General features: G+C 41.2%; 1 protein-coding gene across 3 annotated transcripts in view; it reads left to right on the forward strand.

The window, feature by feature from the left end:
- FRMPD4 (FERM and PDZ domain containing 4) overlaps window positions 1–23635 on the forward strand; it is a 376391-nt gene that overhangs the window by 338676 nt on the left and 14080 nt on the right. For all 3 annotated transcript variants that reach the window (XM_070289750.1, XM_070289748.1, XM_070289749.1), the window contains 5 exons: window positions 2929–3060; window positions 8271–8390; window positions 17778–17914; window positions 20836–20962; window positions 23335–23424. In XM_070289750.1, the coding sequence (XP_070145851.1) occupies window positions 2929–3060; window positions 8271–8390; window positions 17778–17914; window positions 20836–20962; window positions 23335–23424 (606 nt within the window). The remainder of the gene's footprint in view (window positions 1–2928; window positions 3061–8270; window positions 8391–17777; window positions 17915–20835; window positions 20963–23334; window positions 23425–23635) is intronic.

Below are 23635 nucleotides of genomic sequence, written 5' to 3' on the forward strand. Positions count from 1 at the left end.
AAACCTTTCTTTAGGCAAGACTAATCCTTTACTACACAGATAAAAATATATAAATAAATGGCCATGGCCAGATTTGAAATGAAAGGGCCAGGCTCTAGTTTGAAGACCCCTGACCTAACTCCAAAGAGATACTCCCTCTGATATTGTGTCTTGTTCTATGATACCAACTGGTCAGAAAAGCTCATTGCCATTGGACCCCTTACCCATCTGAAGATATGGGTGAAGATTTGAATGCATTTCTTAACTGAAATAAATTTAAAAGAGAGCCCTAAAAAAAGAGAGAGAGCCCTATTGTTAATTCCTTCTGGTCTCTTTATTATAGGAACCCACCCCAGACGAAGTTTGATTTCCCTGAGAATGGCAGATGACAGTGAGAAGATGGGGAGCAATGTGAAGAATTCACATCAAATTAAAGTTAGCTTAGCTTATGCCTAATAGCCTTATTATCACAATAGATGCAGCCTGGTAGGCATAAAATGGAAATCGTATAGGTGTGAAAGGGATATGACACTGTTTAAGAAAAATTGCCAAAATTTTTGCTTACAGATTCACAATAGGGTAATGTTATTGCTATCACATGTCCTTCCCGGTGATTCAGAAAAATGTTTTATAAAGAATGTGTTGCCACACAGAGGCTGGTTTTGTTTTTTTCTGAGACTTGAGCAAAAATTCTGAAAGAGAATCCCTTTATGAAATTCATAATAGTCATGGAATTTCTGTTGAATGATTTTTTTTCCTGGTGAGTAGTTGTGGGGATCTTTGTTTTAAAGGGGCCTGAATAAATTTAAAACGATCCACAGAGAAAAATCAAAACCTCAAGAAAGATCAATTTAAATTTTTTCTTTTTCTCTATGGCAGGGGTTTCTCTCTCTTGACATTGGCGATACTTTGGACCAGATAATTCCTTTCATGCTAATAGCATCCCCAACCCCAGTGTGACAACCAAAAGTATCTCCAGAAATTGCCAAATGTTGCTGTGGGGCAAAATTTCTCTGGGTGGAACACCACTGCTCTATGAGATTTTCAGCATCTGAGTATTAATTATCTTTGAAGAGAGATCATTTACTTGTTTTCAAGTACATGAAAAAGTAATGGTTGACGACATTTGTTTGCATTGCAGTACACTTGTGTTTGTGTATAGAACACCTTTCTGATCATAAGTGTTTAATTGTATAAAGGATTACTGACACAGCTTGTTTATTCTACCCTCCTCAAAGATTTAAAATAGAAGCTGATATATGTATATTGTTACATCAATGAAAATAATCAATAAACAATCAAAAATCAGAAAAGAAAACATTTTTATTTGAGCCAAACTGAGGACTATAGACCTGAAGCCAGCTTCCCAGAATGCTTTAGGAAAAGCATGGTTTTCAGCACAGTTTTATATCTTGTCAGAAAAAAAAGAACATTAAACAGGTCAGCAATACATTGCTTCAGAATTTCAAAACAAACCCAGACCAGCATGTACACAACGAATCAATCTGGCCTTGCCACCCAGGTAGGGAGTCCTATCATCAGAGAAAGACCAGCATTGGCATCCCAGGAAAGGATACATTTCATCTTTATTTTTAACCTAGGCATTCATGACTTCTGGTCAATGGGCCCTTTACTTTAATAATTAAAGCAGGTGCACAATGTTTGATAGGCCACAGACAGACTGTTCGAATTAGCAAAATTCAGGTTAACTCATGCATAAGCTGGAATGACTTCCCAAGACCTCATTATGTGAAAATTTCTTTTATCAACTTGATACCCTAACTGTGTGCCAAGCAGTGCTGTAATCTGTGTGGTCTATGAATTCGTGTAGTCCTGGTATCTGTTCTGCAGCAGATATCTTTATGATCCCTGGTTGACAGACAAGGACACTAAGGTACCTCAAAGTGAAGTAACTGGCCCTAAGCTGCCAGCGGATACAGAAACCCGACTGTTTGCAGAACCCATTTCCTTACTACCACCATGTACGCTTACAGAGGGGTTGGCAAGCTTTTTCTTTTTTCTGCCATGAGTCAGATAGATAGCAGATATTTGGGGCTTCCCAGGCCACACAGTCTCCATTGCCACCAGTTTCAGGTCTGCCCAGGCAGAGCACAAAAGTAGCCCATATATAAAGAGATGAGTGAGACTGGGTTCCAGCTGGATTTGGCCTGCATGCCAAGCCCTGGGGTAGACCGCTTTCAGGGATGGTTCAGTTGCCTCCCCATTTAGAATGAGGGTGTCTGAGCCAACTCCACTGCACGATCTGTGGCCAGGCTCTCTAAGACCTTAGGTGATAGGTAAGATCCTCTTCCAGCCGTGTACCAGACTGCTTCTCCGTGTCTGAAGTCCATAAAGGACTGGGGTGGGGGGGTTGGCCAGGAAAAGGGCAAGCAGAGAAAGAAGGCCCCATATCTGTATCTTTCGGGGGGTCTTTGGAGCATCAAGCTTAAGAATCAATCAAAGGTACAAAACAGAAAAATCAGCCTATTTGTACACTTTTTAGTCATGGTAAACTCCTTGGCTGTCTTGACTACTAACTCCAGAGGGTACCTGGATTGGTTTTTAATTGAAGTAGAATTGATGTACAATCTTATGTTAGTTTCAGGAGTACAGTACTGTGATTCACTTATATAGAGAGATATAGATATGTATATATCTATATATGTTGTTTTTCAGATTCTTTTCCCTTAGAGATAAGTACAAAACATTGAACAGAGTTCCCTGTGCTACACACTAGGTCCTTGTTGGTTATCTATTTTATATATAGTAGGGTGCATAGGTTAATTGTAATCTCTTAATTTATCCCTCCCCCTCTCCCCTTTGATCACCACAAGTTTGTTTTCTATGTCTGTGGGTCTGCTTCTGTTTTGCATATAAGGTCATTTATATGTAGAATCTAAAAAGGCTACCTTGATTTTGATCACATATCTTCAATGTTTCCTCTGTAAGGATGTCATCTTAACCCTTCAAGAGAAGCTCTCCATCAAAGGCATCGAACATTTCTCCCTCATGCTGGAGCAGAGGACAGAAGGGGCTGGAACAAAGCTGCTTTTGCTTCATGAACAGGAGACCCTAACTCAGGTGCGTGAATGCTACCTGTGGTCCACGCTGCCTGGCCGAGCAGAGGCCACCCAGCCCCGAGCTCCCTTGTCCTTGAATCGTTTCAGCACCTTCCCCACAGCCCTGGGCAGCCCGACTAAAAGAAGTGCTGGCATTCATAATGGATTTTACACCTCAAGGTGATGTTTCCCTTTTCGTCAATTTTTCATAGACTGTCAGTTGCTCTCACAGGCAGAATTGTCAAAGGCTCAGCAGTGACTCACTGGGGGCGGTGGCTCTGCAGAATTATATGTTATGTGATGGTAATGACTTATTCACCTGTTCCAATAATTGATCTCTAGAAACTATTAAAAAGAAATGCTTTCTGAGATGATTTAAATGAAGCCCAAATCGTATTTCGTTCTTTTAAGTTCCGAGTGCCTACCTTGGAGTTTTTTTTGGAAGCCTGAAATCCCTGACCCAGTCCTGCCCACTATAAATATGTAACCCACCAATGTGTCCCTGGTGGCTCAGGGGGCTTTCCTGGTGGCTCAGATGGTAAAGCATCTGCCTGCAATGCAGGAGACCCAGCTTCAATCCCTGGATCAGGAAGATCCCCTGGAGAAGGCAGTGGCACCCCACTCCAGTACTCTTGCCTGGAAAATCCCATGGATGGAGGAGCCTGGTGGGCTACAGTCCATGGGGTCACAAAGAGTTGGACGCAACTGAGCAACTTCACTTTTCAATGTGTCCCAGCTCCTGGTCACCAAGGTGCCACCCCCATCTGTTAGCTGGGGAGCCAGGCAGGCTGCTTGGCTGCTGAACTCAGCACAGCACCGTGACTTTCCCTGTGATTCCACACAGGCATGGTCTTTGTTGTATGTACAAGGGATTTCACCAAATTTCTCTTATGTAGGAGAGTTCAACTAAGAGGGGACTTTTTGCACAGGGGTGTGAGCAGACAACAGGAGAGGCAGGCAGTCAAGTTACCCCCACATGGATGGAGTAGCAAAAAGTGTCATCATGCTTAGTTGCTTTTTGGTTGTCATACAATTAAAAGCCATACATCGGGACCTGGAGGTATCCTCAACTCTCTCGATTCAATAAAACTTAATGTGATGACTTTCTTACAAAGTCAGTATTTGTGTTCATTTATATTCCTCTCTCTAAACTTGACCTTTTATTTTTATCTACCTGTTGATATTTTAAATCTCATCTAATTGTTTATTATTGTTTGTTATTATACCAAAACACACTTGGAACCAGATGACTTTTTTATTTGTTGTACGGGAATGACATTTGTCATTATAGGGGAACGACTCGTGATATATTCATCATTATAGGGGAATGGTCCCTAATATAGTCGTCGTTATTGGGTAATGACCCTTAATATATTCGCCGTATAGGGGAATGACCCCTGATATACAGAGTCCCACATGTGAAAGGCCAGTGTTTTGCTGAGTTCCCCCATAAGCCAATCTTTAGACAAGGATTTGGACTCCAGTGGTTTATTTGGGAGGCGACACTGGGAAATACTGGGAGAGGAATAGGAGGGGAAATGGGATAAGGGGGTGCCACTAAAGAATGTTTTCAAGCCAGTTTCCATTGTGGACAGCTGGAGCTCAGTCCCACTGGGGACACTGGGAACCAGAAGAGAGCATGCCTCAGAGGTATCCCCCTCAACGGGAAAGGGGACTGGGGTTTTGTCTGCTAACATCCTGTCCATAATTGGGGGTGGGCTTCTCCCAAGGACAGCTACTCCCTGGCTGTGCTGGTTTGCCCTGGACTGGCAGATGATCACAGGTGTTTGCAGTACCAGCCTTCACCTTGGAGCAGTAAATGCCAAGGGGATGTGGGTGGACAGCCAGTTACTATGAGTCTAATGGAAACCTCCCACAACTTTTTGATATTTCTATTTCTGCCTTCCCCCAGAACTTCCATCTACCACCTAGAGATTCTTTCAAAAATCTTCTCTGATGCTAGGTAATCACAACTTCTCATTCTAGGTTGATTTCCAATTTTTAAATTCCTCTTAAAACATTAGAAGGAAACAAAAACCCTCTAACGATGATTCTCCCCTTATCTTTCTAAAAGACGCTTTGTTTTGTCTTTCATCACAACTAATAACAAAGTGCTGAAACTTGAATATTCTCTCTAGACAGAAAATTGACAGTATAAATATCCTGAAACAAATTGGCTATATGCCTTTGAATTCAATACATTTGAAAACTTGACCCATAAAATATTTATAGGCATGATAGAAAGGAGGAGTAAGTATAAGAAATATGTCCAATAACAAAAATTGTTTTAAAACATTTGCCTGTGATGAAAACCCCCAAGGAACTGCTAAGCAACTCTACCTGAATTTTTAGCAGTTTGACACTAAACTTCTATCTAGAAAATAATATTGTTATTTACATACTACCTAAAATTTCCAAGAATTTGGGTTTTTTGCTTGTTTTAGAGACTGTAACTCTTATGGACTGCCATTTTTAATGAGTCTAACTGCAGATGGTGACTGCAGCCATGAAATTAAAAGACGCTTACTCCTTGGAAGAAAAGTTATGACCAACCTAGATAGCATATTCAAAAGCAGAGATATTACTTTGCCGACTAAGGTCCGTCTAGTCAAGGTATTCCAGTAGTCATATATGGATATGAGAGTTGGACTGTGAAGAAGGCTGAGTGCCAAAGAATTGATGCTTTTGAACTGTGGTGTTGGAGAAGACTCTTGAGAGTCCCTTGGACTGCAAGGAGATCCAACCAGTCCATTCTGAAGGAGATCAGCCCTGGGATTTCTTTGGAAAATGATGCTAAAGCTGAAACTCCAGTACTTTGGCCACTACATGGGAAGAGTTGACTCATTGGAAAAGACTCTGATGCTGGGAGGGATTGGGGGCAGGAGGAGAAGGGGATGACAGAGGATGAGATGGCTGGATGGCATCACTGACTCGATGGACGTGAGTCTGAGTGAACTCGGGGAGTTGGTGATGGACAGGGAGGCCTGGCGTGCTGCGATTCATGGGGTCGCAAAGAGTCAGACATGACTGACTGAACAGAACTGAACTGAAAGCATGCTTTTGCATTCCATTCATTTATTTCCCAAAACTAGTGTAACCTACTACTGATAAAAATAGACTCAAGGTGGCTTATGGAAAATTCAGGACAGATTGTGAAAAGTGAGACTGTTAGTCACTAAGTCGTGTCCGACTCTTTGCGACCCCATGGACAGTGGTTCGCAGGCTCTTCTGTCCAAGGGATGCTCCAGGCAAGAATACTGGAGTGGGTTGCCATTTCCTTCTCCAGAGGATCTTCTCGAGCCAGGGATCGAACCCCAGTCTCTACCACTAATTAAAGGAGCCAGAGATACGATGACCCCTGACTTTCTACCATCAGAGCAGATCTTCTGACAAAACACCCTGTGACGTCACTGTTATATGCAACAGCAGCCCTGCCAGCACCCAGTTCTCTTAGGGTCCCACATATCCTCCTTCCTGGTTTGCTTTATGATCAGCCAGTGATGACCAGCCTAGAGCTTATGGGCTCCTGAGTTCGCTCAGTTTTGCAATCCTGCCCACAGCTGGAAAGCTGGTTCTCAGGTTGCCCAGTGTCCCTTTACATATGGGATGTGTTTTTCCTTTGAAATTCTTCTGTATAGCAGAGTCAGCGATGTAAATTCTCAGTGTGTGTGTGTGTGTGTGTGTGTGTGTGTGTATGAGTGTGTGCGCATGGAAACCAGGGATTCAATGAAGCTGTTATTAATACTATTTTTCTTTTGAACATGTTTTTCTTTTTCTTTTCTTTTTTTGGCTTCACTGCACAGCTTGCAGGATCTCAATTCCCTGACAGGGATTGAACTCACCCAACAGCAGTGAAATCCAGGAAACTCTCTATTTTGAACTTGTATTTATTTATTTACTTTTTGTCTGCTACAGCATGTCCAACCTTATTTCCTCTAAGGAATTGAACCCGTGCCCCCCTGTAGTGGAAGCACAGAGTAGTAACCACTGGACCATCAAGGAAATCCCCATCATATTTTGAACTTTTAAATAACAGTTCACAAACATTTTTTTTTTGCCAGATTTTTCTGCTTCAGAATAGTAGTTACAAGTGCATCAAACTGCATGCAAGTGCATCAGAACGTACACCCAGATGCACAAAGCTACAAGTCAAACAACTGTGTGGGTTCGTGCTGCACGCTTTTAATTTCATTGCACTGACCTCCTCTTTAAGGGAAGTTAAATATACCTTCTTTTTTAAAATATTTTTTTGTTTTTATTTTATTTTTTACCTTTTTTCTTGAAGTCCAGTGTCTTTCATTCATTCAGCTGTATGTGAACCACCTACTGTCCATTGACTGATTCCCTTTTGTTACAGAAAGAATTAAGAAACTAAGACCTAGCAGGTGTCACACATTGTGCTGGGGGAAAGGAAAGCAACTCAAAAGGATCCACGGTCCTTAACCATGAAGGACCTATATTATATTCTCAGCCCCTTTGAACAATCTGAAAATTCATGAGAGTAGAAATTAGGGTAGTTTTGGAAACTTGTGGACTCCAGATTTAGTGACTAGGCCAGAACGATTGTCCCCCAGCCTTTCAGTTGGATATCATGCAGGTGTCACTGTCACGTTTTCACTGCTACCGTCATCCTAGAGTCTAAGGGAGAAACCCATGACAGTGGTATGCAGTGATAAACAGTAGTGGACAGTCTCTGCGCTTTTCCCCTGGGGCTCCTTTTGCGCCCTGCCCCCAGCCTCCCTTGAGTGTGTGACTGTCACTTACAACAGCCAGCATCTTCAGAGGACTGCCCTCAGACAGCTGGCACCCATCCTGTCCATACCTGGAAATTCACATCCCCCCGGGAGAGGCCAAAACCAGTGACTTATCTGTGCAGCCAGGGGACCCATGGGGTAAGCTTCCCACCAGAGTCCCCCCGGGACACCCCACAGCCGCCTCTGCTGAGTTGGCCTGAGCTGGTGCCTCTGATGTCTGGTCTCCTTCCTCAGCTCCCTCACTGGCCTCTACTGGGAACAGTTCCTTTTTGAAGTCCCTCGTTTCAGGGACTGCTGTGGGGGAACATGACCTAAGTCATAGGTGTGTGCAGTTTTCAGGGAATGAATATGGATGATAGTTACTAAAATAACCTCAACCACTTCCTTCTTCAGTGTCCAGAGAAAGCTGCCTTTGCTTCTGGCCCACAGACCTTTCTGCCAGCACTGAAGCAGTCTCGTCATTGGTCTGTTCTTCTAGGTGACCCAGAGGCCCAGCTCCCATAAGATGAGATGTCTTTTCCGAATCAGCTTTGTCCCAAAGGATCCAATTGACCTTTTAAGGCGAGATCCAGTTGCTTTTGAGTATCTGTACGTTCAGGTACGTGATAACTGGGGCATGTTTCATACTAACATTGTGGGATGAATAGACTGTGGGGTTTGCCTCCCTGAATTATTTCATTTGGGATCTTCTTTCTCTTCATCCCTCACCCCCCACAAGCTTAATGTATTATAAAAGGATTCCATGGTGCTTTTATTTTAAATTGAAGTATAGTCGATTCACAATATCATGTTTCAGGTGTATAGCACAGCGATTCAGTTATATATATATATTTATATATAAAGTATATATATATATATATATATATACTTTTTCAGATCTCTTGCCTTATAGGTTATTATAAAATATTGAGTAAAGTTCCATAGTGCTTTTAAAATTTTCACTTGATTTTGATTTCATCCTTGTGAAAAAATGGCAAGAGTAGTAGATGAACTCTTTCATATCCGTCACCTAGATTCACCAGTTATTCCCATTATACCACATTATTCTTATCTTCAGTGTGTGCACACATTCTCCTCGGCCCCCACCACACACAATATTTTTTCTAAACCATATGAATGTCAGTTACTAAAACCATACTCATTTACCCCAAAATATGTCAGTGTATTTTGTAGTAACAAGGACATTTTCCAATATAATCATTACACAATTAACCAAATAAGCAAATGTGACACTGATACATTTCCATTATGTGATCTACAGTTTTATATCCAAAGTTTGCCCATTGTCCTAAAACTGTCCTCTATATCAATTTTTTTCTAGTGTAGGATCCACTCCAGGATCTCATTTTGTATTTAGTTGGCATGTCACTTTAGTCTCCTTCAATCTGGAGCATGCCTCACCTCAGCCTTTCTTTAATTTTCACAACCTTGACAGTTTTGCAGAATGCTGATCAGTTATTTTGTAGAAATCCCTCAATTTGGGTTTCTCTGATGTTTTCTCGTGATTAGATGCAGCTCTGCACTGGGGTCAGAAAAGCAACACAAGTGACTCCATGCCCTCTGTAGTGCATTGTATCAGCAAGCACATGGTATCATTCTGTCCCCTTTGTGGCAAGGTTCACACTGCCTCTTTTATTTTCTAGGAAGTTTTACACATTGACTCTTGTCAACATAAGCATTAAGTGACGTTTTCCAGAAATTACTACTTTCCCTTTTCCAGTTAATAAGTACTTTGCAGAAAGTCACTTTGCAACTCCCTTTTTTATCATTTCACCTGTTCATTTTAGTATTCATTGATGATGCTTGCCCAAATCATAATAATATTATTATTGTAATGGTTGAAAATGATTTGCCTAATTCCATTATTTCTTCTTCAGTTATTCATTGGCATTCTCCTGTAAGAATTCCCTTCTCTTTTATTTATGTATTTTGTTCATTCATTTATTTGGTGCTTAGATTGTTCTAAAACATCATGATATTCATTGTAGTAGAATTACTAATTTCAAGGCAGTAAAACTTTAAGAAGATAGTATGTTTTGCAGTCTCTGTCTGATTCTGGGATATAATTTTTTAAAAAATAAGGCTTTCAGAAATGAGAATCTTTCCTAGTTAGTCCCAAAGGGAATTGATCCACTTGATATTTAGGCAATATTCCTATATTTCTCTATAACTGCTTCCCATTACTCTTAAATTACCAATATAATCACATTAAACAGTAAGAACCCACTTACCTAATACTTAAGCATATACATTAGAATTACTCAAAGAGGTTGTAAACCTTAATGTAACCTTCCCCCAACAGAAAAAGGAGGTAAAAAAAAAAAATGCTGCTCTCTTTGGCTAGGGGATATCTGTTAAGTCAAAGGTTGCTGGAGCCCTAAGTAAGAAATACAAAGCAAAGAATGTAGGAAAAAGAAAAGAAATATTCCTTTACTCTGGGTAGTTGATAAACTGGTATTCGTTTTACTATTCCTAGTATTTACTTGTACACTGCAAAGCTTTTGTGATCTTTAAAAAGTTGGGTGTGAAAAGAAAATAGAAGTTGGCAGAGAGATGTAGAAAAGATAAATGTCAAAGGTTAGGAATAGTGACAAATTAAGTAGCAATAAGCCCTGGAGAGCAGAAATTAAGTGGGAGAAGAAAAGCAGAACATACTGGAATATTTCAACCAATGAGGGCACTCACACTGTTAAATGTGTCCCACCTCTTTGGAGGAAACTATGGTATTTAGAGCTGAATGTGGAATGAAGCAGGGCAAAGACTAACAGAGTTTTGCCAAGAAAATGCATTGGTCATAGCAAACACCCTCTTCCAACAATGCAAGAGAAGACTCTACACGTGGACATCACCAAATGGTCAACACCAAAATCAGATTGATTATATTCTTTGCAGCCAAAGATGGAGACGCTCTATGCAGTCAACAAAAACAAGACCAGGAGCTGACTGTGGCTCATATCATGAACTCCTTATTAACAAATGCAGACTTAAATTGAAGAAAGTAGGGAAAACCGCTAGACCAGTCAGGTATGACCTAAATCAAATCCCTTATGATTATACAGTGGAAGTGAGAAATAGATTTAAGGGCCTAGATCTGATAGATGCCTGATGAACTATGGAATGAGGTTCGTGACATTGTACAGGAGACAGGGATCAAGACCATCCCCATGGAAAAGAAATGCAAAAAAGCAAAATGGCTGTCTGGGGAGGCGTTACAAATAGCTGTGAAAAGAAGAGAGGCGAAAAGCAAAGGAGAAAAGGAAAGATATAAGCATCTGAATGCAGAGTTCCAAAGAATAGCAAGAAGACATAAGAAAGCCTTCCTCAGCGATCAATGCAAAGAAATAGAGGAAAACAACAGAATGGGAAAGACTAGAGATCTCTTCAAGAAAATTAGAGATACCAAGGGAACATTTCATGCAAAGATGGGCTCGATAAAGGACGGAAATGGTATGGACCTAACAGAAGCAGAAGATATTAAGAAGAGGTGACAAGAATACACAGAAGAACTGTATGAAAAAGATCTTCACAACCCAGATAATCACTATGGTGTGATCACTCATCTAGAGCCAGACATCCTGGTATGTGAAGTCAAGTGGGCCTTAGAAAGCATCACTATGAACAAAGCTAGTGGAGGTGATGGCATTCCAGTTGAGCTATTTCAAATGCTGAAAGATGATGCTGTGAAAGTGCTGCACTCAATATGCCAGCAAATCTGGAAAACTCAGCAGTGGCCACAGGACTGGAAAAGGTCAGTTTTCATTCCAATCCCAAAGAAAAGCAATGCCAAAGAATGCTCAAACTACCACACAATTGCACTCATCTCACACACTAGTAAAGTAATGCTCAAAGTTCTCCAAGCCAGGCTTCATCAATACGTGAACCGTGAACTCCCTGATGTTCAAGCTGGTTTTAGAAAAGGCAGAGGAACCAGAGATCAAAATGCCAACATCCGCTGGATCATGGAAAAAGCAAGAGAGTTCCGGAAAAACATCTATTTCTGCTTGATTGACTATGCCAAAGCCTTTGACTGTGTGGATCACAATAAACTGTGGAAAATTCTGAAAGAGATGGGAATAGCAGACCACCTAACCTGCCTCTTGAGAAATCTGTATGCAGGTCAGGAAGCAACAGTTAGAACTGGACATGGAACAATGACTGGTTTCAAATAGGAAAAGGAGTACGTCAAGGCTGTATATTGTCACCCTGCTTATTTCACTTATATGCAGAGTACATCATGAGAAACGCTGGGCTGGAAGAAACACAAGCTGGAATCAAGATTGCTGGGAGAAATATCAATAACCTCAGATGTGCAGATGACACCACCCTTATGGCAGAAAGTGAAGAGGAACTAAAAAGCCTCTTGATGAAAGTGAAAGTGGAGAGTGAACAAGTTGGCTTAAAGCTCAACATTCAGAAAACGAAGATCATGGCATCCAGTCCCATCACTTCATGGAAAATAGATGGGGAAACAGTGGAAACAGTATCAGACTTTATTTTTTTGGGCTCCAAGATCACTGCAGATGGTGACTGCAGCCATGAAATTAAAAGATGCTTACTCCTTGGAAGAAAAGTTATGACCAACCTAGATAGCATATTCAAAAGCAGAGACATTACTTTGCCAACTAAGGTCCATCTAGTCAAGGCTATAGTTTTTTCAGTAGTCATGTATGGATGTGAGAGTTGGACTGTGAAGAAGGCTGAGCGCTGAAGAATTGATGCTTTTGAACTGTGGTGTTGGAGAAAACTCTTGAGAGTCCCTTGGACTTCAAGGAGATCCAACCAGTCCATTCTAAAGGAGATTAGCCCTGGGATATCTTTGGAAGGAATGATGCTGAGGCTGAGGCTCCAATACTTTGGCCACCTCATGCGAAGGGTTGACTCATTGGAAAAGACTTTGATGCTGGGAGGGATTGGGGGCAGGAGGAGAAGGGGACGACCAAGGATGAGATGGCTGGATGGCATCACTGACTCGATGGATGTGAGTCTGGGTGAACTCCGGGAGATGGTGTTGGACAGGGAGGCCTGGTGTGCTGCGATTCATGGGGTCACAAAGAGTCGGACACAACTGAGCGACTGAACTGAACTGAACTGAACTGAACTGAACTGAACTGAAGGTCCGTCTAGTCAAGGCTATGATTTTTCCAGTGGTCATGTATGGATGTGAGAGTTAGACTGTGAAGAAGGCTGAGCACCGAAGAATTGATGCTTTTGAACTGTGGTGTTGGAGAAAACTCTTGAGAGTCCCTTGGACTGCAAGGAGATCCAACCAATCCATTCTGAAGGAGATTAGCCCTGGGATTTCTTTGGAAGGAATGATGCTAAAGCTGAAACTGCAGTACTTTGGCCACCTCATGTGAAGAATTGACTCATTGGAAAAGACTCTGATGCTGGGAAGGATTAGGGGCAGGAGGAGAAGGGGACGACAGAGGATGAGATGGCTGGATGGCATCACTGACTCGATGGACGTGAGTCTGAGTGAACTCGGGGAGATGGTGATGGACAGGGAGGCCTGGCGTGCTGCAGTTCATGGGGTCGCAAAGAGTCGGACACGACTGAGCGACTGAACTGCACTGAGCTGAGGATGTTTACTGTTCATGTAGATAAACCGCAATCATCAGGAAAAGGAAATCCTACTCCAAATAGATGTGCAGTGCACTTCACTCCATTTTCTATCCAGATCAATGAACTGCCATGAGTTCGGCTTCCTTAAATGTTAAACTTTGGTTCCCTGGACCCCTCAACAATATTCCCTCTTCCCCAAAGGCCAGGTAACCCAGACCTGAGTCCACGGGACAGCCTCATTCTCAGCTGACCTGTTACTGCATCTTCCCCATATTCCTACTGAGAACTGACCCAGGGCTCTGCCACTGCAACTCACATCACATATACTATGTTTTAAGCTTATTAGTTGCAAATACATAGTTACAGGTGCCTATCAGTGCATGGCTGTAGAACGTGATATGCATTCAGTTGTCATTCTCTATAATTATATACTCATCCCATTAACAAGATGATGCTTTAAAACCATTTACTCGGCTTCTGTTTTAAACATCACAAATTTATTGCATTTCTAAAAGAAGAACACAGTTGTGTTTGTCTTGGGGAGGGGAGACCTTTTAAGTACCCTGGGAGTACTGCTAAGCATGGTTCTATTTAAGTCTGTTTACTCAAATCTAATGCAGTTCATGGAGATCTTTCTTATTCCAAAGATACATCCTTTATACCTGTGGAACTGTCCTGAGAACAGGAAAACCTGCTGGGACTCTTGCCCTGGGACTAGCTGAAGACTGAAGATATTTCTGCTTGTGTGTTGCTTGGCTGGTGGATTAGCTATTCCTTCAAGGAGTAGCCAGTGATGGGTGGTGGGGCAGGGGTGGGGACCATGTTATGGTGGGTGATAGAGACCAAAATTAATCTATCATCATCTCATTTATCCTTCACTGAGAACAGGAAATGAAAATTTCTTGGACTTAGACCCCTGTTTCAAAATGCCTTGTATCATACAACATGCAGTCTGTCTAAAATTATGTATGTGTCTAGCATGAGTCCATGGATCTGCAAATGGTTCTATGTCCCAAGTGTTGATTTTAAGGTACTAAAAGGATGCAATAAAATTAGCCTAGAGAACATAAGAGGAAATAGAAACAGTGTCTATCACATTACACAGCCAAAAATCAATTCAACTTAGTGAGCTCTTACTGAGGGCAGTGGCCATTGATGAGGTGAGCCGTGACAATGACCACAGAGGTTTAGTGATAATATATAGAAATGTCTTAACCATTAATGGACCATGAAGTATTTTACAGATTTTAGCATATCTAATAACACTAAGCCCTAATAATCCAGACTCTTCTAATTCATAATTATAATAAGCTCTGCTGACATTTTACTGTCCACCATCTAGTTTTTAAAAAGATAGTACACCAATTGGTAAACAGGATAATCAGGTTACAAAATGTGTTCAAACACTTTAGCAGTATTTTTTTTTTTAGTATCTCACATGTTCATTATAAATGAATTTTTGTAGGTCTAAAGTGGAGTCTGTTGAGATCTCTGTTAAGCAAATCAGCAACCGCCATTTGCATGCATAACTATTTTAAATAATGCACTTGAGAGTAATAAATGAATAATTTGTACCAAAAATATGTATAAGTCATATGTCACAGTAGTTCTCTGGGATCAGTCTGAACTAATTATATAATGTAATTAGTGACTAATCACCTAGACAAAAAAATTCACCCAGAAGTCTGGTTAAATACAGGAGTGGGAAACAACCACCTCGGTTGCAATTCTGAGAAGTGATAGTGATGACTCAACTTTATAAAGCACAGTCCGTATCATGAAACATCCTCACAGGTATACTAGCAACCTTGAGAGTTAGCTGTTGTTAGCTTAATTTTTTTTTTCAGATAAGAAAACTGAGACTCAAGAGAGATGGAATGCCAGGTCCAAAGTCATTTGATTAGTGGTTGAAAGAGCCTAGGATCCCACTTGGACCTTTTGTCTCTAAATTCTATGCTAAAATCCTGTTTCACATCTGTTGGGCAAATCCTTTTAGCAGTCCTAAAATAAAGTAATTTATATTAAAAAAAAAAACTGGTTCTTTGAATGCCTTTTATGGCCTGGCACCCTATCCCTCAAAATGACCCTAACTGTACCCTGAAATGCATGGTGCCCCATTGTGGACAGTCCTGAGCTCTTGGAAATAACTGGTAAATCTAAGCCCACAAAAACAAAATGGCAGCTTGGAACTGCTCCCAGAGGCTGTCTTCCTTCAGAGCCACCCTGTCTCCTGCCTCTAATCATACCCATTTCCAACCAGAGTGAAGTCCAGTCCAGATAGATGTAGACTTTTAAGAAGTGGAGAAGGAAAAGCATATGAAGAATGGAGGGGAGGGAATGTGGCTTCACTCTTGGGGGTGAGGGGTGGGTTGAGAGGCAGACAGCCAGAGCAGGTGGGCAGGGCATACCTCCATAGCGCCAGAGCGGCATGGGGAGGTATTCGAAGGGCAGAAACCATCAGTTCAGTTCAGTCCTTCAGTCGTGTCTGACTCTTTGTAACCCCATGGACTGCAGCACACCAGGCCTCCCTGTCCATCACCAACTCCCAGAGTTTACTCAAACTCATGTCCATTGAGTGGGTGATGCCATCCACCCATCTCATTCTCTGTCATCCCCTTCTCCTCCTGCCTTCAATCTTTCCAAGCATCAGAGTCTTTTCCAGCTAGTCGGTTCTTCATATCAGGTGGCCAAAGTATTGAAGTTTCAGCTTCAGCATCAGTCCTTCTGATGAATATTCAGGACTGATTTCCTTTAGGAATGACAAGTTGGATCTCCTTGCAGTCCAAGGGACTCTGAAGAGTCTTATCCAACACCACAGTTCAAAAGCATCAATTCTTTGACGCTCAGCTTTCTTTATAGTCCAACTCTCACGTACATACATGACCACTGGAAAAACCATAGCCTTGACTAGATGGACCTTTGCAAGAGTACATGTTCCCATTCAGTCAAATCAATGCATGAAGTGGTCATAAATGTACTTACTCAGAAAAGATCCAAGCAAGTCCTGATACAGTTTTCCGTTTGAAATCTTTTGGGAGGCAAGGCGAAGAATAAAAGAAGGGAGAAAGAGGCTGTATTTTTTAGCCCAAGAGTTTAGTTTCCCATAACAAAGATAAGTAAACACACACGCATAATATGCTTATACGGGACGATGTTTCTCATCACCATTTGGTTCAGTGTTTGATCCATGAGGAAGTAAGAATGGCACCCTCAAACCATGTGGTCCTGGAGGGCTTGGCATGTTACAGCACCCTCTCAGCACCTCTTCAATCTGATGCTCACCCCAAACCCTGTGAGTTAGGTGTTGCCCTTTTACATGTGAACAAAGTAAAGCCAAGAGACTCCCTCAAAGTCACAGTGAGGGCACTCCCCACTGGAACGGACTGGCAATTTCAAGAGCCACCCCCCACTGAATGCACCAAGGCACTGTGACAAAGTGTGCATCTCACATCCTCACCCCCCTGCCTACTCTGGCCACGTTGTTAGTATGAATTCCCATTGTACAGATGAGTAAACTGAGGCTGCAAGAGCAAAGTTAACTGCTTGAAGGTTATACACAGAAGTAGCCATAGTGAAGCCAGGACTCCCAAGCAGGTGTAGGTCCAGAGCTGCTGCTCTCCATCGCCTTCTAATTCTGCCTCCCTGCAGCCTCTCTGGATGCTAGGAAGAGGGTGATGTTGCTGATGACAGCTCTTAACATGTATGAGAGCTTCCGATTTATTAGATGGAGTTCTAAGGGCTTTATCTTGTTAACTCATTCAATCCTCGTCACAACTCAGTGAATGGGGAGTATTATCCCCAAGTCACAGAAGAGGAAACTGAGGTACAGAACAATTAAGGGGCTTCCCCAAGGTCACACGGTGAAAATGGAGAAAGAGGATTGGAACCCAGGATTCCAATCCCAATAGTCTAGCTCCACAAGCCGCATCATGCTACCAGGGTTTCACGTTTTCAGTCGTGACACCTGTGTTTGGGAATTCCATTCCTAAATTCCTCGTTATTTTTACAAAAAGCTAAATATTTAATTAGCAGCTCGCTCGTGATGAATGTTCAATGTTTGTGTGGTCTGTGTGCGTATACTTAAATACTGACTCAATTCCAAGCAGCTTCCCTGGTGGCTCAGATGGTAAAGAATCTGCCTGCAATTCAGGAGACCCAGGTTCAATCCCTGGGTCAGAAAGATCCCCTGGAGAAGGGAATGGCAACCCACTCCAGTATTGTTGCCTGGAGAATTCCATGGACAGAGGAACCTGGTGGACTACAGTCCGTGGGGGTCGCAAAGAGTCGAACACAACTGAGTGACTAACACAGTCACTTCACTTTCACGTGGAAGTGAAGGTGGGACACAGAAGAAACGCGTGTCACTCTAAGGCGACATGATGCATCCTTTGACAAGCTGCGCCCTCTGCTGGTGTCTTTTCAGAGTTGTAACGATGTCGTTCAGGAGAGGTTTGGGCCGGAGCTGAAATATGACATAGCCCTGAGGCTGGCAGCACTGCAAATGTACATCGCAACCGTGACCACCAAGCAAACGCAGAAAATCTCTCTCAAGTACATCGAGTAAGTGCTGACTCTCCGAACCATTTTGAAGACAAAGATGCTGTCTCCTTAATGCCCAAGGGTATTTTTGATGTGTATGTCCGTTTCCAAAATTGATCTTGTTTGTGGCAGAGCATCTGTTAACCAGAGGCAAAATATATGAATGTTCTGTTCATTTTCGGTGGAAGAGACCATTTCTTCTGTAATCCACCTTCAGAGAATTATGGTTAAATTGAAGGTCACATTGCAAATGAAGCATACATTTTAAAATTCCCAGATGAACTTGGCTCCAAGCCAAGGTCTGGTGTCAGCACTTTTCAGACATTAAGCTGTTTGATTCCTGCAACCTCCCTATGAAAAGTGTAGAACTGTCGCTCCATTTTACAGATGAGCAAGCTGAGAATAGTTAAGTAATTTATCCAAACCACACTGGCTATTAAGCAGGGAGGGTAGGATTTGAACCAAGGCAGTGGGACTCCGCATTGCACTGTTGTTTGTGTGATCATTTGAAGAACCGTGTTTAGAAAATGGTGTGCATAATCAGAGATTACCTTCGGATGATCAAAATGCCATATAAAAAGTAATTTTTTGAGTCATAATCCACCTCATCTTCATGTAACACTGAAAGCCTTAGTGTCTGTTCCACCTCCAAGTGGCATATGGCTGATTGAAACCCTCCATCCCAAAGAAGTTTCCCATGGGCTAGCTGCCTGCCAAGCCTTCCCATGTTCCGCAGTGGCAGGTTGACCCTCCCACACAGCAAAATGGCTTCTTCTCAGCAGGCTTGAGAGCCTTTTGGGGGGAAGATGAGAGCTTCCAGCTTGTGGACTCCCAACTCATCTTGCCATTCTCAGTTGTCCTGTCGCTGCCTAGGGACAGATCCTTGTGTGCAGTTTGAGAACCATAGGCCTTCCAATCTCAGTGCACTTCTTTTTGCAGATGGTTTGTTTCTTTCTCTCTTAGTTTCTCTGAAAGCCAAGAGAGATTCAGCTCACAAAGAGGTCTCACACCCAAGTGGATCTCTTCACACCCTCACTCAATCCCCTTTCTGAGGTTTTTGGGGACAGATGAAATTGGATCCCATTTGAAAATGTGGCCTGCACAACTTGTGATGATTTTCAGACAACCAAAATGCATCTCTGTTCCTACTCTCTGTACCCACATTTTACCAGGTTGGACATGGTACAGTCAAAAACTTCCAGAGATATCTAGCTTGCCTAAGAATCTTGCAGAGCCTGTGATGATTAATTAATGTTCTCATTAATTAATTCATTCACACAACAAATATTCACTGAGTATTTTGTATGATATTTCTACTAGGAGAAAAGAAAATAGTAATAAGTATAAATTGTTATCTTAACCTTTGAAGAATTTTTGATCTGATTATAAAGACAAGACTTACTCAGCCGTTAAAAAGAATTCATTTGAATCAGTTCTGATGAGATGGATGAAACTGGAGCCGATTATACAGAGTGAAGTAAGCCAGAAAGAAAAACACCAATACAGTATACTAACACATATATATGGAATTTAGGAAGATGGCAATGACGACCCTGTATGCAAGACAGGGAAAGAGACACAGATGTGTATAACGGACTTTTGGACTCAGAGGGAGAGGGAGAGGGTGGGATGATTTGGGAGAATGACATTCTAACATGTATACTATCATGTAAGAATTGAATCGCCAGTCTATGTCTGACGCAGGATGCAGCATGCTTGGGGCTGGTGCATGGGGATGACCCAGAGAGATGGTATGGGGAGGGAGGTGGGAGGGGGGTTCATGTTTGGGAACGCATGTAAGAATTAAAGATTTTAAAATTTAAAAAATAAAAAACTAAAAAAAATAATAAGTAAAAGCAAAAAAAAAAAAAAGACAAGACATAGAATGTAAAATAATGATATAAGTAGAATTACAAGGTAGCCCATCAGAAGTGCCAAATGATGGACGAAAATAAGTACAAGTTGAGGAGAAGGAGGAGGAAGCAAGTGGTGATCATGAAAAACACCATCTTAACTAGGGAAAAGCATGTGAATGGCCAAGTGGAGGGAGGCTGACTTCCTACTCTTCTTTAGAGGGAATCTGGAGCAGGAGAAATAACCAGAACCTTCTCAGAAGTCTTCATATAATTTAGAAGATACTGGTTGGGCACATGACCGATCAGGATAAATTTCCTAGAATTCAAAACATGGAACCGTCTTAGGATAGGATTCTAGGCATTGTTGGAGAACTAGATTCTTGGCAAGAATATACTAACCCAGTCTCATTGTTTGTTTTTTCCTAGTATAGCCACACCTATGAGAGATGGTTACATCTCCCTTTCAGTACCAAACACACTTAAGGGTCCTAAATCCTACCCTGACTCCATACCGGAAACCTGCTACCCACCTCAACAAGAACTATTGATGGAAGGAGTTAGATAGACATTATCTGGGTGGGAGAAAAGAGGATTGTGTGTTTCTAAAGAAATCACCATTGGTGAGAGAGATGGGGAGGAAAGAATGGTTTGGAACCATGAAGAAAGTATACTCATCCTTCTAAGGGAATAGAGAAAGACGACCGTGGGCGGACAGGGGGAGGTGACAATGAGAATAAACAAAGGGATGGGGAAAAGTTGTTGGAAGTACAAACTCAGACATGTCAATGAGTTTTAAGAGACTCAGAGGTGTGATGGATAAAGTGTCTCTTCAATTTCCATTGATCCCAAATGCTCCTTTCTGGACAGTGAGGAATATATTTCTTTTAAAATGCAAACATATGGATTAATGATCAAATAGTATGTTTCCTGAGTGTAAATTAAAGGTTGCTTCCCTAATTGGGGACTTGTCTCCATTCTCTGCCTTCCTAAGAATTCGTTTGTTCCAACAAACATCAGAGCGCCATTTTGTCTTAGATAACTAATCATCACGAGAATGTGAAATTAAAGATCTGCTCTTTATTGCAGAAAAGAATGGGGATTAGAGACTTTTCTTCCCTCTGCTGTGCTGCAAAGCATGAAAGAGAAGAACATAAAGAAAGCACTTTCACACCTTGTCAAAGCAAATCAAAACTTGGTACCACCCGGTAAAAAGGTATCGCATTTGCATCTTAATAGAAAATGGATTTTAAAGAGAGAGCTTGCATGCATTTTTTTAAATGTTTAAAATTAGCCCATGAATAAAATACTCAGCACCAGATTTTCAGAAGCTGTAACACTATATAACCTTCTCTTACTTTAACTATTCACATGTTTCTAAGACTAATGAAAAAAAAAGTATTCTTATGGAGACCTCTTTATTCCTTGCACACTATAGACTCCTTATTGTACAGTTTGTGCGCATTCACATGTGCATGCAGGAGAACCTTGCAAAGCCTCTAAGACCTTGGGATTAGAGGACAGAATTGCCAAATAATTTCATATTTTCCTCATAGTTTTGCATACCACTCAGACCAGCTTAAGTGCACAGCAGTCAGTAAGTGCTGCAGACTTGATGCCACATTAATTAAACCGAAGTTTCTCTCCCTTGGCTCTCTTGACATTTGGGATCAGATCATTTTTGGTTGGGGAGAAGGGCTGTCCTGCACACTGTGTGATACTTAGCATTATCTCTGGTCTCTATCCATGAGATGTCAGCACCCATCGCCTCAATCATGACAAACAAAAATGTCTCCAGATTTCGTCCAAATCATCCCAATTGACAACCACTGACCTGAACTGTACTTTTAGAGAGAAGATAAGTTCAGTTCTGTCACTCACCATCATTAGCGTTAAAATCTTTTGTTTTTTTAATCGAGCAGAAGAAACAGAAAGAACATTTAAAAACATACTGTTGGTCAGAATAGAAAGTTATGTTTATTGGTAATAAAAAGCAAAAGGTTTTAGAAACTAGAGAGAGAAAGAGCCTTATGTAAACTGTAAAACTGAAGGCAGCCTGCCAACCCAAGAACATTTTCTCAATGATATTAGCCATCGATATATGTGTGACTGGAGTACAGATTATTTCTGTGGGTAGTTTCTTGGTCTTAGTATCTGATTTTAAGTCCTTTTTATTGGCTATCACATACTTATTTCTGCTCCTTCATCACCCCAATGACTATTTTTAAACATGTAATCAAGTTCAACACACTACCAGTCACCTTTGACTTACTTCTCAGTTTCCGTAAGTATTCAGCCTATGGAAATATAGTAGGATGTCATAGGTCAAGATGTTCTAAATGTCAGTTCTGATTTGCCCAAAGCTACTTTTCTTTTAATTGACTTGGTGTGATTTTTTTCCCCCAAGCCTAGCCCACTGGTTTTGTAATAATTTGGATAACGGCTCTAAGATTGGTCGATCAATGTCCTTCTATAAAGGTCATTTTTTCTAGTTAAGAGTGAGAGGTTTGCTTTCGCATCAATTTGCAAAGTGCTTTGGATTTTTGAAAGGAGTAGGCTGGATGATTGGTCCTAAATTACAATTATATGAAGGATAGCGCGTTGAGGTACAGTTAACAAATGAGTTGGCAAGTTATCTGCAGTTGAAAACAGAGTTTTACAGCCCTTGCCACTTGATATTCTGCACCTTGTTAGAAAATTTCACCCCTAACAAACTCTTCTGGAACATTTGTTATGAAATGTGGACTTTTTTCTTTCATTTTTTTTTAATTTAAAAAAGATTTATTGAAATATAGTTAATCTAAAATGCTTCAAGTATGCAGCAAAGTGATTCAGTTATACGTATATGTGTGTGTGTATATATATGTTTTCAGTTTCTTTTCCATTATAGATTATTACAAAGATTTTAAATATAGTCCCCTATTCTCCACAGTAGGACCATGTTGTTTATCTATTTTATATTTATATAGTAGCTTTATATCATATTTTACATTGAAATGTGGACTTTTTTCAATCAAGTATTTTTTAGGATATGGGAATCTGCATTTTTAAGTCTTCTTAAGGATCAATTTTACTGGATAAAATTTCATTTGTCAATCATTTATGAAACTCGCTAGATTCTTGGAATTACATTACTAGAGACTTAGATAGGAATTTAAAACATTTCCACAATGATGCTCAAAAAGCTCATTTTCCCTAAAATCTTACAAAGACTGGAAGAAACAAGATGGGATGGTAGAGCCTGTTTAAAAGGCTTTCTATGGATTGAAGGTATGTATTCAAAAGAGCTCCCACAAACTCTGCACACCCCATTTCAGTGGAGAATTTTATTATCTTGTTCTGACTTGTTGAATGCCCTGGCTCAGCATATCTATACTTCCCCCCCGCCAATAAAAAAATGTTTAAGCTAGATGTCCTGTTACAGCCCTTGATCAGCTTACTTTGATTCTTCATGAAGAGCCCTTGTCACACCCCATCTGCTGGCAGTAGTAGCATCCTTCTCATTTGCCTTTACTTTCGGCTAGTCTCCAGCAGAAACAAAACCACACCTGATGGAGTGAACACCTGCGGTTTCTTTTCTCTCCTCAGCTCTCTGCACTGCAAGCCAAGGTCCATTATCTCAAGTTCCTCAGTGACCTCCGACTGTATGGGGGCCGTGTGTTCAAGGCAACATTAGTGGTAATTTCTTTTTCTTGCTTTTTTGTGGAAGTCACAGAAGCCTTCAAAATATCACTGCCTAGGCTGTCTTGAATGAGCTGCCTTTGATAACAAAAGCAAATCAGCTGTGAATCTTTTCCAGCCCTCATTTCTAATTGACTGCACCCTAGTCTGAAAATATCAGAAGAAATGTTAAGCTAGATAACACCACTGCAGAATGCCCCAGAAAAGG

The sequence above is a fragment of the Ovis canadensis genome, chromosome X (genome assembly GCF_042477335.2).
Source record: "Ovis canadensis isolate MfBH-ARS-UI-01 breed Bighorn chromosome X, ARS-UI_OviCan_v2, whole genome shotgun sequence".
NCBI classification, from domain to species: Eukaryota; Metazoa; Chordata; class Mammalia; order Artiodactyla; family Bovidae; genus Ovis; species Ovis canadensis.